The sequence below is a fragment of the Balaenoptera acutorostrata genome, chromosome 2, assembly GCF_949987535.1.
Source record: "Balaenoptera acutorostrata chromosome 2, mBalAcu1.1, whole genome shotgun sequence".
Classification (NCBI taxonomy): Eukaryota; Metazoa; Chordata; class Mammalia; order Artiodactyla; family Balaenopteridae; genus Balaenoptera; species Balaenoptera acutorostrata.
In genome coordinates, this window is record NC_080065.1 from 156,978,798 (window position 1) to 156,992,750 (window position 13,953).

The 13,953-nt window shown below is 39.0% G+C and overlaps 1 protein-coding gene across 1 annotated transcript; it reads right to left on the bottom strand.

Annotated features, from left to right (window-relative positions):
- Positions 1–11,050: 11,050 nt before the first annotated feature.
- LOC103007729 (V-type proton ATPase subunit G 1) lies at positions 11,051–12,139 on the bottom strand. Its single transcript, XM_028163774.2, has one exon. It carries the CDS (start codon positions 12,107–12,109, stop codon positions 11,753–11,755), a length of 357 nt encoding a protein of 118 aa, XP_028019575.1. The 5' UTR covers positions 12,110–12,139; the 3' UTR covers positions 11,051–11,752.
- Positions 12,140–13,953: the final 1,814 nt, after the last annotated feature.

Below are 13,953 nucleotides of genomic sequence, written 5' to 3' on the forward strand. Positions count from 1 at the left end.
GATCAATCCAAGAAGAAGATATAACAATTATAAATATATATGCACCCAACATAGGAGCACCTCAATACATAAGCTAACAGTTATAAAAGAGGAAATCGACAGTAACACAATAATAGTGGGGGACTTTAACACCTCACTTACACCAATGGACAGATAATCCAGACAGAAAATTAATAAGGAAACACAAGCTTTAAATGACACAATAGACCAGATAGATTTAATTGATGTTTATAGGACATTCCATCCAAAAACAGCAGATTACACTTTCTTCTCAAGTGCACACGGAACATTCTCCAGGATAGATCACATCTTGGGTCACAAATCAAGCCTTGGTAAATTTAAGAAAATTGAAATCATATCAAGCATCTTTTCCAACCACAATGCTATGAGATTAGAAATCAGTTACAGGGAAAAAAAATGTAAAAATCACAAACACATGGAGGCTAAACAATATGTTACTAATAACTAAGAGATCACTGAAGAAATCAAAGAGGAAATCAAAAAATACCTAGAGACAAATGACAATGAAAACACAACGATCCAAAACCTATGGGATGCAGCAAAAACAGTTCTAAGAGGGAAGTTTATAGCAATACAAGCCTACCTCAAGAAACAAGAAAAATCTCAAATAAACAATCTAACCTTACACCTAAAGGAACTAGAGAAGGAAGAAAAAACAAAACCCAAAGTTAGCAGAAGGAAAGAAATCATGAATATCAGAGCAGAAATAAATGAAATAGAAACAAAGAAAACAATAGCAAAGATCAATAAAACTAAAAGCTGGTTCTTTGAGAAGATAAACAAAATTGATAAACCTTTAGCCAGACTCATCAAGAAAAAGAGGGAGAGGACTCAAATCAATAAAATTAGAAATGAAAAAGGAGAAGTTACAACGGACACCACAGAAATACAAAGCATCCACTACTACAAGCAACCCTATGCCAATAAAATGGACAACCTGGAAGAAATGGACAAATTCTTAGAAAGGTATAACCTTCCAAGACTGAATCAGGAAGAAATAGAAAATATGAACAGACCAATCACAAGTAATGAAATTGTAACTGTGATTAAAAATCTTCCAACAAACAAAAGTCCAGGACCAGATGGCTTCACAGGTGAATTCTATCAAACATTTAGAGAAGAGCTAACACCCATCCTTCTCAAACTCTTCCAAAAAATTGCAGAGGAAGGACACTCCCAAACTCATTCTATGAGGCCATCATCACCCTGATACCAAACCAGACAAGATACTACAAAAAAAGAAAATTACAGTCCAATATCACTGCTGAATATAGATGCAAAAATCCTCAACAAAATACTAGCAAACAGAATCCAGCAACACATTAAAAGGATCATACATCATGATCAAGTGGGATTTATCCCAGGAATGCAAGGAGTCTTCAATATATGCAAATCAATCAATGTGATACAGCATATTAACAAACTGAAGAATAAAAACCATATGATCATCTCAATAGATGCAGAAAAAGCTTTTGACAAAATTCAACACTCATTTATGATAAAAAACTCTCCAGAAAGTGGGCATAGAGGGAACCTACCTCAACATAATAAAGGTCATATATGACAAACCCACAGCAAACATCATTCTCAATGGTGAAAAACTGAAAGCATTTCCTCTAAGATCAGGAATAAGACAAGGATGTCCACTCTTGCCACTATTATTCAACATAGTTTTGGAAGTCCTAGCCATGGCAATCAGAGAAGAAAAAGAAATAAAAGGAATACAAATTGGAAAAGAAAAAGTGAAACTGTCACTGTTTGCAGATGACATGATACTATACATAGATAATCCTAAAGATGCCACCAGAAAACTACTAGAGCTAATCAATGAATTCAGTAAAGTTGCAGGACACAAAATTAATGCACAGAAATCTCTTGCATTCCTATACACTAACAACAAAAGATCAGAAAGAGAAATTAAAGAAACAATCCCATTCACCACTGCAACAAAAAGAATAAAATACCTAGGTATAAACCTACCTAAGGAGGTAAAAGACCTGTACTCAGAAAACTATAAGACACTGATGAAAGAAATCAAAGATGACACAAACAGATGGAGAGATATACCATGTTCTTGGATTGGAAGAATCAATATTATGAAAATGAGTATACTACCCAAAGCAATCTACAGATTCAATGTAATCCCTATCAAATTACCAGTGGCATTTTTTACAGAACTAAAACAAAAAATCTTAAAATTTGTATGGAGACACAAAAGACCCCGAATAGCCAAAGCAGTCTTGAGGGAAAAAAATGGAGCTGGAGGAATCAGACGCCCTGACTTCAGACTATACCACAAAGCTACCGTAATCAAGACAATATGGTACTGGCACAAAACAGAAATATAGATCAATGGAACAGATAGAAAGAAATAAACCCACGCACCTATGCTCAACTAATCTATGACAAAGGAAGCAAGGATATACAATGGAGAAAAGACAGTCTCTTCAATAAGTGGTGCTGGGAAAACAGGACAGCTACATGTAAAAGAATGAAATTAGAACACTCCCTAACACCATACACAAAAATAAACTCAAAATGGATTAGAGACCTAAATGTAAGACCGGACACTATAAAACTCTTAGAGGAAAACATAGGAAGAACACTCTTTGACATAAATCACAGCAAGATCTTTTCTGATCCACCTCCTAGAGTAATGGAAATAAAAACAAAAATAAACAATTGGGACTTAATGAAACTTAAAAGCTTTTGCAAAGCATAGCAAACTACAAACAAAAGGCAGCCCTCAGAATGGGAGAAAATATTTGCAAACGAATTAACAGACAGAGAATTAATTTCCAAAATATATAAACAGCTCATGCAGCTCAATATTAAAAAAACAAACAACCCAATCCAAAAAGGGGCAGAAGACCTAAATAGACATTTCTCCAAAGAAGACATACAGATGGCCAAGAATCACATGGAAAGCTGCTCAACATCACTAATTATTAAAGAAAAGCACATCAAAACTACAATGAGGTATCATCTCACACCAGTTAGAATGGGCATCATCAGAAAATCTACAAACAACACATGCTGGAGAGGATGTGGAGAAAAGGGAACTCTCTTGCATTGTTGGTAGGAATGTAAATTGATACAGCCACTATCGAGAACAGTATGGAAGTTCCTTAAAAAACTAAAACTAGAATTACCATATGACCCAGCAATCCCACTACTGGGCATATACCCAGAGGAAACCATAATTCAAAAAGACACATGCACCCCAATGTTCATTGCAGCACTATTTACAATAGCCATGTCATGGAAGCAACCTAGATGCCCCTCAACAGGCGAATGGATAAAGAAGATGTGGTACATACATACAATGGAATATTACTCAGCCATAAAAAGGAACAAAATTGGGTCATTTGTAGAGACGTGGATGGATCTAGAGACTGTCATACAGAGTGAAGTAAGTCAGAAAGAGAAAAACAAATATCATATATTAACGCATATACGTGGAACCTACAAAAATGGTACAGATGAACCAGTTTGCAGGGCAGAAATTGAAACATAGATGTAGAGAACAAACGTATGGACAACAACGGGGGAAAGCGGCGGGGGGGATGGTAAAAAAAAATTTGAGGGTAAATACTTTCTAAGTACACTATCATTCTCACTGCTCACTAATTCTACTTATACCACCATCCCTAAAAGATAATAATAATTTTTTAGCGTAATATTCTTTTTTTTAACTTAATTAATTTTTATTTTTGGCCTTGTTGGGTCTTCGTTGCTGCGCATGGGCTTTCTCTAGTTGCAGCGAGTGGGGGGCACTCTTTGTTGCAGTGCACGGGCTTATCACTGCGGTGGCCTCTCGCTGCGGAGCACAGGCTCCAGGCGCGTGGGCTTCAGTAGTTGTGGCACACAGGCTCAGTAGCTGTGGCATGTGGGCTCAGCAGTTGTGGTTCGTGGGCTCTAGAGGACAGCCTCAGTAGTTGTGGTGCACGGGCTTAGTTGCTCTGCAGCATGTGGGATCTTCCCAGACCAGGGCTGGAACCCATGCCCCCTTCATTGGCAGGCAGACTCTTAACCACTGCACCAGCAGGGAAGTCCCAAAAGAGGTGATATCTTGAAAAGTTGTTAGTTTCTGGATGTTATTATTAATTCTCCTAAGTATTGTCATATGGTAAACCAGGAAAAAAAAAACAGGAAAAAATGATCAGACCTAGAAAACAGATAGAGGATTCAAATAGCATGAGCTGCTCTAATGAAATCCTAATGTAGAGGCATTAATATTTCCTAGCCCTTCCTTTCCTTCCTTCCTTCTTTCATTGCAGTCATTAGATTTGGGGAGCACACAAAGTTAGAATTAGTTCCTTACCCACAAGGAACTCACAGTGCGAAATTATGTAAACCCAATGAAACACGCCAAAGTTTAATAGTGGAGGTCAATGAAAGAAAATTCCCTTCTTCTATCTAGTGTAAGCCTCAGCTGCAGCAAAGTTTCTCTATCCAGAAGGACTGTTTGAGCACATCTTGAAACCCATAGCACACCTTAGTCACTTAATCATCACCCCTACCTGTGGTGGTCCTTACATTGTCTTTCATCAAACTCTGCCCTCTCTTCTCTAAAGGTGGAAGTTTCTTATTTGCAAACGAAGTGACCAACAAGGGATTAATCTCCAAAACATACAAACAGCTCATACAGCTCAATATCAAAAAAACAAACAATCCAATCAAAAAATGGGCAGAAGATCTAAATAGATGTTTCTCCAAAGAAGACATACAGATGGGCAAGAGGCACATGAAAAGATGCTCAACATCACTAATTATCAGAGAGATGCAACTCAAAACTACAATGAGATATTACCTCACACTGGTCAGAATGGCCATCATCAAAAAATCTACAAACAATAAATGCTGGAGAGGGTGTGGAGAAAAGGGAACCCTCCTACACTGTTGGTGGGAATGTATCAATAAATCGGTACAGCCACTATGGAGAACAGTATGGAGTTTCCTTAAAAAACTAAAAATAGAGCTACCATGTGATCCAGCAATCCCACTGCTGGGCATATATTCGGAGAAAACCATAATTCAAAAAGATACATGTACCCCAATGTTCATTGCAGCACTATTTACAATAGCCAGGACACAGAAGCAAACTAAATGTCCATTGACGGAGGAATGGATAAAGAAGATGTGGTAAATATATATATATATGATGGACTATTACTCAGCCATAAAAAAGAATGAAATAATGCCATTTGCAGCGACATGGATGGACCTAGAGATTGTCATACTGAGTGAAGTAAGTCAGAGAAAGACAAATATATGATATCACATACACATGGAATCTAAAAATATGGCACAAGTGAACCTATTTACAAAACAGAAATAGAGTCACAGATGTAGAAAACAAATTTATGGCTACCAAGGGGGAAAAGGGGGGAGGGATAAATTGGGAGACTGGGACTGACATATACACACTGCTATATATAAAAATATAAGGACCTACTGTATGGCACAGGGAACTCTACTCAGTACTCTGTGATGACCTACATGGGAGTAGAATCTAAAAAAGAGTGGATATATGTATAACGGATTCACTTTGCTGTACAGCAGAAACTAATACAACATTTTAAATCAACTATACTCCAATAAAAATTAATTTAAAATAAAAACAAAAAAATAAAGGTGGAAGTTTCAAGCAATGACATAATGAGAGGATGGATTTAAAATATCTGATAATAGAAGGGTAGAGGGGAAGATGGCAGTTTAGGCTTATCCCTGTATCAACCTCCAACTTTATATTGCACAGTCTTTGCATGGTGTCTTTTTTGATGAAATATAGTTCAACAAAATATATAAATGAAAGCAATTCAAATCTTCAGTAAGTCTCTTTAGATAATGCCAAAGTGACATAGTGAGAAGTAAATTTCTTAGCATAAAGAAAAGTTATTCAGGGCTTCCCTGGTGGCGCAGTGGTTGAGAATCTGCCTGCCAATGCAGGGGACACGGGTTCGAGCCCTGGTCTGGGAAGATCCCACATGCCCCGGAGCAACTAGGCCGGTGAGCCACAACTACTGAGCCTGTGCGTCTGGAGCCTGTGCTCCACAACAAGAGAGGCCGCGACAGTGAGAGGCCCGTGCACCGCGATGAAGAGCGGCCCCCACTCGCCGCAACTAGAGAAAGCCCTCGCACAGAAATGAAGACCCAACACAGCCAAAAATAAATAAATAAATAAATTAATTAATTAATTTTTTTAAAAGAAAAGTTATTCAAGATCTTCTTTGGGCAGGTGGACTGGGAATGTAGGAGGAAGGTGGGGGAGAGGCAGTGAGTACCAATAAATCAATTATATGTATCCCTACCCTATGCATTTATAAAAAATTATCTTTCTTCATTTCTAATAGGTGAACATGAGAGAAGTATGTGCTGAGTTAAATGGTCCCACTCCCTACACAGAAAGCATAGTTTCTTGGGCAATGATTATCTGTAGGCAGCACAACAGTGAAGAGGTGAATGCATAGGCATTGGAGGCAGGCAGAGGTCTGTCTCTCCCTTTTACTGGCTGTGGGTTTTGGGGAAGTTACTTAACCTATTTAATCTTATAGTCACATCTGCAAAATGAGAAGTGTTACGGGGTGAATTGTGTCCTCCCAGAACTCACATGTCAAAGTCTTAGCCGCCAGTACTTCAGAATGGGACCTTATCTGGTAATATAAGTGTTGCAGATGTACTTAGTTAAGTTAAAATGAGGTCAAACTGGAGTAGGGTGGGTCTCTAATCCAACACGACTGCTGTCCTTATTAAAAAGGGAAATTTGGACACAGAAACGTACAAGGGAGTATGCCACGTGAAGCTGAAGGCAGAGATCAGGATGATGCTTCTAAAAGCCAAGGAACCAGCCCTGCCAACACCCTGATCTCAGACTTCCAGCCTCCAGAACTGTGAGACAGTGAATTTCTCTTGTTGAAGCATGGTATTTTGTTACAGCAGCCCTTGCAAACTAATACATTGATTAAAATAGTTACCAGCCCCATAGAATGGTACTGAGGATTAAATGAGGTGATGCACAGGAAGCGTTTAATATGGTGATTGGCACATAGAAAGTACTTAAAAACTGGTTGCTGTTGTTATTGTTTAGAGTAGGTTAATAGACTCAGCCAACAATAAGCGTATCTACTGAGATAAGACATACCCTGAAGTTGCCTCCCCAATATCCACCCCATGTCCTGGAGGATCCTGAATTTTCCAGTCACATGACACAGGTAGGACTGACTCTTCCCTCAATTCCAGGATGTACCCTGAGTGGCCTAAACCCTTCACTGTAACCTCCCTTCCTCTCCCACAGGAACTGGATGGCAGATGAACAAGTAACCTAAGCCTGAACGAATTATCACATAGCATTTCTCAGGCCATAGATGGGGGACCCTGAGGGAACCTATGACCGAAGATAATTCAATCAGGGAGAATCTCTAGACTTTACTTTGACAGTTTGAAGAAAGATAGGTCTCCCACCCCTCCTACCCTTCAGGCTTGGAAATGAACAGAAAGAATGTAAATATTGGTCCTTTGAGGGAATTCAAACTGGGAACAGAGCTGATGAAGGTAGAGGTGAGAGAATTTCAGTCATCGTGGCCCTGGTGACACCCTACAACCACTGTATAGCAAATCCCATCAGCCTTACCTTTTTCCAGCTAGTTTGAGTTTGAGTTGGGTTCTCTTGTGAACGTGGCATATTTAGCAGGCAGGACTTCCTAGGAGAAAAGCGGGAAACAGCTTTATTTTTCACTACTGCTCTTTAAATTTACCTGGTCAATTCTCCCTTCTCTATCCATTGCAGTATACTGAGCAGACCACTTAGCTTTTCTGTCATTTTCAAGGTATTAGAATAGTCCTGTTTTCAGGTGCCAAAAGTCCAGGTTGATTTAAGTAAGAGCTTCCATTTCTGGAGTAGTTGAAAGCTTCTCAGGCCCATCTGGGCTTGGAAATCTGCAGGAGTGAAGGAGAATCATGGTCTTTTCTCTATTTCTTTACCTTGTTTTCCCCTCCTCCTCTATGCATCCTGCTGCTTTTGGGTGCCCCAGGGTCAGGATGGAAAGGAGAAATGGGAGGAAAAAAATAGGGTCTAACTTGATGGTGATGGTTTAATCCAGCATCAGTGCTCTCCTGTGGCTGATGTCCAAATGCTGGCCTTTGGTCTCATGGGATATTTTCATGACCTCTTCACAAACTTGCCTCTGACAGGGCACAATTGCTAGGTTGGGCATTGTGCCCTATGGCTGACCTTTCAGAGATCATTACCTTCAGCATCTCTGAACTTCTCTATGAACTGACATGGAGTAATTTCCAGGATGAAAAATGCATAGTGTGAAAAGAGTGCCCATAGTATGCTACTTTTTGTATAATAAAGAAGAGGAAATAAGAAACTACACATGTAGTATCTGCTCAACAGTGCTCTGTGAGCCTAAGACACCCTTGGCTCTAATGGAAGCAAAGTCATGAATAATATTTTCAATATCTACTTCTTTGCTTATATTGTTTTCAGTTGAGACAATTACCGTGTTTGTTCATTTCTTTTGACCAAGAGGTGATCTTAAATAATTTTTAATTAAGCTGAAGTAAAATTACAGTAGTCTGTTTTAGGATAAATACAATATTTAAATTTAAAATAATGTCATGAGTATTAATCTACCTACTTTTCAATTTTTCAATTTTTTTCAACTGCCTTACAGTCCTAGGAGAAAATTTGCCATTAAAGACTACTTAAAGGGCTTCCCTGGTGGCGCAGTGGTTGGGAGTCCGCCTGCCGATGCAGGGGACACGGGTTCGATCCCTGGTCCAGGGGGATCCCACATGCTGCGGAGCAACGAGGCCCATGTGCAACTACTGAGCCTGCGCTCTAGAGCCCGTGAGCCACAACTACTGATCCCATGTGCCACAACTACTGAAGCCCACGTGCCACAACTACTGAAGCCCGTGCGCCTGGAGCCCATACTGCGCGACAAGAGGGGCCGCCGCAGTGAGAGGCCTGGGCACCGCGACGAGGGGTGCCCCTGCTGGCCGCAACTGAAGAAAGCCCGTGTGTAGCAACCAAAGCAGCCAAAAAAAAAAAAAAAAAAAAAAACCTACTTAAAAACAGGTACATAGGGTGCTCATTTTTATTGCCTCAGGTTCCAATATGGCTCAGCCTTACAATCATGGTTATTTAAAAATTTGACATTTTGTCAGATTTTTGTATTAATTTTTATTTTTAAAATATTGCATTAAAATACTATTTATCTTAACTACTGATTTTTTTGTGCACCTTCCTCCCTTTTTTGTGCCCAGGGTGAACTCCTCACACTCCTCATGCTAATCTGGTCCTTGCAGCTTAACTGTGCAAAAAGAAACATAAAAATGACAAACCAGAAATAATACGATTGATTACCTACAGGCAGTGGATGGAATGAGGGTAGAAAGGATAAGGGGGACTGACACCTTTCTGAGCAATCTTTTTCATATATTTTTGACTTTTAGAGTCATGCAAATGTTTCACATACTAAAAAAATGAATAAAATATAATCAACAGGGATGGGATAGAGCCCCAAATTGAATACACACAAAAACAGATGAACTGGACTGTTTCACAAATGAACAACATAACCATACTGGAGTGGGAGCAGAAAAGAACCAGCCCAAGCAACTTAGGAAAATAGTACTTTGACTATATACTGAAAGGGCAAAGAAAAAAATGAGCACAAATATTGCACTTCACTTACTAGTTTGTTTTTCTCACAGATATGGATTAGCACTTCTGAAACTACTTTATGTGTATTGGAGCCAATAAGTAAATATACTGTAGATAATGAGACCCAGGTTTTTCACTGTCAGAGAAAGCAGTTAAAATAAAGGGAAAGGCTGAATGAAATCTATGCTGTTGGTTTGGAATTGGAGATATGAACTAATGGTACGTGTGCACGTAAACACACAATACACATGCGTATATATATATATATATATATATATATATATATATATATATATATACACACACATACAGATAGATGGCAGCCTACTACCAATGAGCACATCTAGTGCCCAGCTCTTCGTTTTTAAATACCATTATCCAATGAAAGGAATTAGGGCTGATTCCAGAGCTGGGGCAGGAAAGTACAAGATGAATGTAAAACAGAAAATAGGAACTGCACACACAAAAAATGATGGGATAAGCAAAAGGACACAGGAGTTCATTTGAAGAGGCTCCAATGTCCAAATGTGGTAAAATCTGAGTATGAAAATAAATATTAAGAGTAATGGATTATAACCCATAGCATAAAATAAGAATCATGAGTCCATACTGATATAAATAATTGAATAAATAAATACATAGATGAAAAGGAAAAGTTCTTCTTTACAGAATTCCAACTAGTAAATGGAAATAGATAAACATTATTTGGCAAACACTTTGGTAATAACTTTCTAGGTAAAATTCATGAATGGAAGCTAGAATGAGTGGGTAAAATTAGAAAAACGGTATGTTTACTTAGTCTCAAAGATCTCCCCACAGGATATTTATTAATTACAAAGGAAAAAAGAGTAACTTTAGTGGAAGAACCTGGCAAACATCACTCTAATCAAGTGATCAAAGTGAACATCATCAGAAATGGGAAAAACATCATGTGGCTCCTGATATGATGCACTGAGAAGGACACATCATTGCTTCTGTGATATTCTTGACAAGAATGCATAACTTAAATTTAATCATGAGGAAATCTCAGCCCAACTCCAGACAAAGAACATTCTACAAGATAGCTGGTCTGAGGAACTGTTTCATATTGAAGGAGAATGAGGAGATACGACATCTAAATGTGCAGTGTGATTCTGCATTGAACCCTGGACCAGAAAAGGGATATTAGTAGGACAATTGGTGAAATTTGTATAAGGCCTATAGATTAGATAATAGTATTGTACCACTGCTAATCTCCTGGCTTTGACAATTATATTGCAGTTATGTAAGATGTTAACATTTGAGGAAGCTAGATGAAAGGTATGCAAAAATTCTTTGTACTAGTTTTTTTTTTTTTTTGCATGACAGAGTCTAGACTTTTAAATGATTATTAGTACACTATCAGTACACCAAGTAGTGACATGTAACAAGTTCTTGAATTCTATCCTCTAGTAATTTTAAATAAGAGAAACCAAAAGCAGCCCAATACTAGTACCCATCGTTCTAACTCTTAGCCGGAAAGGACTATTTTAAGGCTGGCTGTTCACATAGGTTACAAGTAACTATTTACTACTTTTTCATAGATAAAGCCCCTGACCTTCAAGAAAGATTTAGGGAAAAAAAAAATTTAATCCCTTTCTTTCTTAAGAAAATTGTTTTTTTTTTAAACTATATCTAAGGTCATAGGAAGGAACCTTCATGATCTAACTTTTGAACAAGTAGAGTTGCAACATAAAGCTATGACTTAAAATTAAAAAAAGAAAAACAAAACTATATCTAAGAAAGAAAACGTCAGTGTTCATAATATGCCACTTGAGCGAAAAGGCATAGGAAAACAGACAACATATACCCATTAAGTTTCTAAGAAATATGAGGTAAAAAGATAAAATCTTTGGATAGGCTATAAGTTTGTACAAAGAAGCTACAACTGCTATTCTGCAAAAAGTGAAGGGACCTACTATATAATATACAGAAATAATTTAATGCCTTTTCACAAGAATATAACCCAAGCCTTGCTAAAGCCTCATATTCTATGAAGGCATCTAAAATGCCAATCCACGGCACAGCGCTCTTCCCTTATCCGTTTATGCGGTAATTCTCGTGGATTTCTGGCCGGATGTCACAGACAAAGGCCAAGAGGTTATCCAGGACTTCATCCCTGTTCTGCCGGAAGTAGGTCTGAAGGATGGTCATCTTCTCCTGGGTGTCCTTCTCCACTTCAGTGCTGCAACTGCCGTGGGATCCCAGAGCCGCAGCTTCCTTGGCCTTGAACTCCTTCTCCCTCTGCAGGCGGTATTGTTCAATTTCAGCCTGGGCTTCTTCTTTGGCCTGCTTCAGCCTCCGGTTCTTTCGCTTGCGGGCCTCGGACACCTTCTCGGCGGCCCGCTTCTCGGCCTGGAGCAGCTGCTGGATGCCCTGCGACTGACTAGCCATGGCTGCGGCAGCGTCTCCGAGACGCCACAGACAGGCCTCTTTGTACTAGTTTTGCCATGTATTTTAATCTGGAAAAAAAATCAGCCTTTGTAGTCTGGGGTTGCCTCACCACAGCAGGCAAAGTCCTCTTGGAAAAGTCCTTTTAAGACTTCTCTATGCCCATCGAGAGATGAATGGATAAAGAAGATGTGGTACATATATACAATGGAATATTACTCAGCCATAAAAAGGAACGAAATTGGGTCATTTGTAGAGACGTGGATGGATCTAGAGACTGTCATACAGAGTGAAGTAAGTCAGAAAGAGAAAAACAAATATCGTATATTAACACATATATGTGGAACCTAGAAAAATGGTACAGGTGAACCAGTTTGCAAGGCAGAAATGGAGACACAGATGTAGAGAACAAACGTATGGACACCAAGGGGGGAAAGCAGCGGGGGGTGGGGGTGGTGGTGGGATGAATTGGGAGATTGGGATTGACATGTATATACTGATATGTATAAAATGGATGACTAATAAGAAAATAAATAAAGAAAAAAAAAAAGAAAAAAAAAGACTTCTCTAGTTTGGCTACTTCTGGATGTGCCAACTTCTAGAAGTGTAAGCCAAGCCCACCACAAGTCTCTTTGCTTTGCCATCATAGGCAGTTCAAGCCAGGTTCTAGCCGTCATACTTTTCCAGGCAAGAGTCAGGCAGCAGTCTCTGGAGTCACCTAAAGTCTGGGGGACACAGGTCAAGTTTTTCAGAACTCTCCACCACACTCTGCTCCAATCCATGGGGCTAGTGGAACTTCCTGACTTGGCTTGAGGTAAAGGCAGAGAATAACCCTCACTCTAGGCCAACAGCTCCTTTCAAAGAAACCTCTCTCCCCTCTCCTCAAGGACTTTCTTGGTTGCTTTTCTCTAGTCTGGAGATGTCTGATGGGCTCTAGTCCATAGGACTGGTGTAGCTACCTCCTAGTAAGTTTGACATGGACAATAATACACTTTGTCATCTGATTGGAGGCTGAACCCAAAGCCTGAGAAAATGATTAAAATCCCATTTAACATCTTGTAACACCTGCAGCTAAAAACATTCTCAAACATTTTCAAATGAAAAAGAAATGGTGACATTCCCTACCAAACCTTTCTTTTGTTTTGTTTGAAGAGACGCAATGGCACCCTTGTAAGGGATTAGTGCAAATACTCCTGAAAGTAAATGGAGCTGCTGAGCTGCCTACCAGCTGCCTCTTGATTAGAAACACTAGACGGTGAATTTCAGCAAGGTAGACATGAAACAGCATCTTACTTAAGAAAGCATATTTGCAATCAAATAATTTACCTAAAAGAAGAGGTTCTATATAAGATATTAAATATCACTGTATCATTGTACTACTTAATATAGTTCTGTATCATTTAGGAATGTGTTAAGCTTAGTGAAAGTGACCAAGAAGCAGATGGGGTTTTCTTCTTTCTCATATAATAAGTTCAGAGGAGGCATTGCTTATATTGGTTCAGCGGCTCCACAACACCATGGAGAACCAGTTCTTTCTATTTTTAACTCTGTCATCTTTAGCATATTAGCTTTCATCCTTATAATTTTTCTCTTATGGACATAAAATATCTACTCCAACTCCAGAAATCTTATTCCAGGTAGGAAAAAAAGAGATAGGGTGAGGGGATTTTGCACGTCTCTCTCCTCATCGGATTCCTAATTACTTGTCTTACCCAGAATATATCACATAGCTACCGCTAACCATGAGGGATGCTGGGATTTAGAGTATTAGCTTTCCATTCTGTAGAGGAGAAGGGCAAGGGGGTCAGGACTGGGTGCTGAGTAAGTAAAATTACAGTGTCTAACAT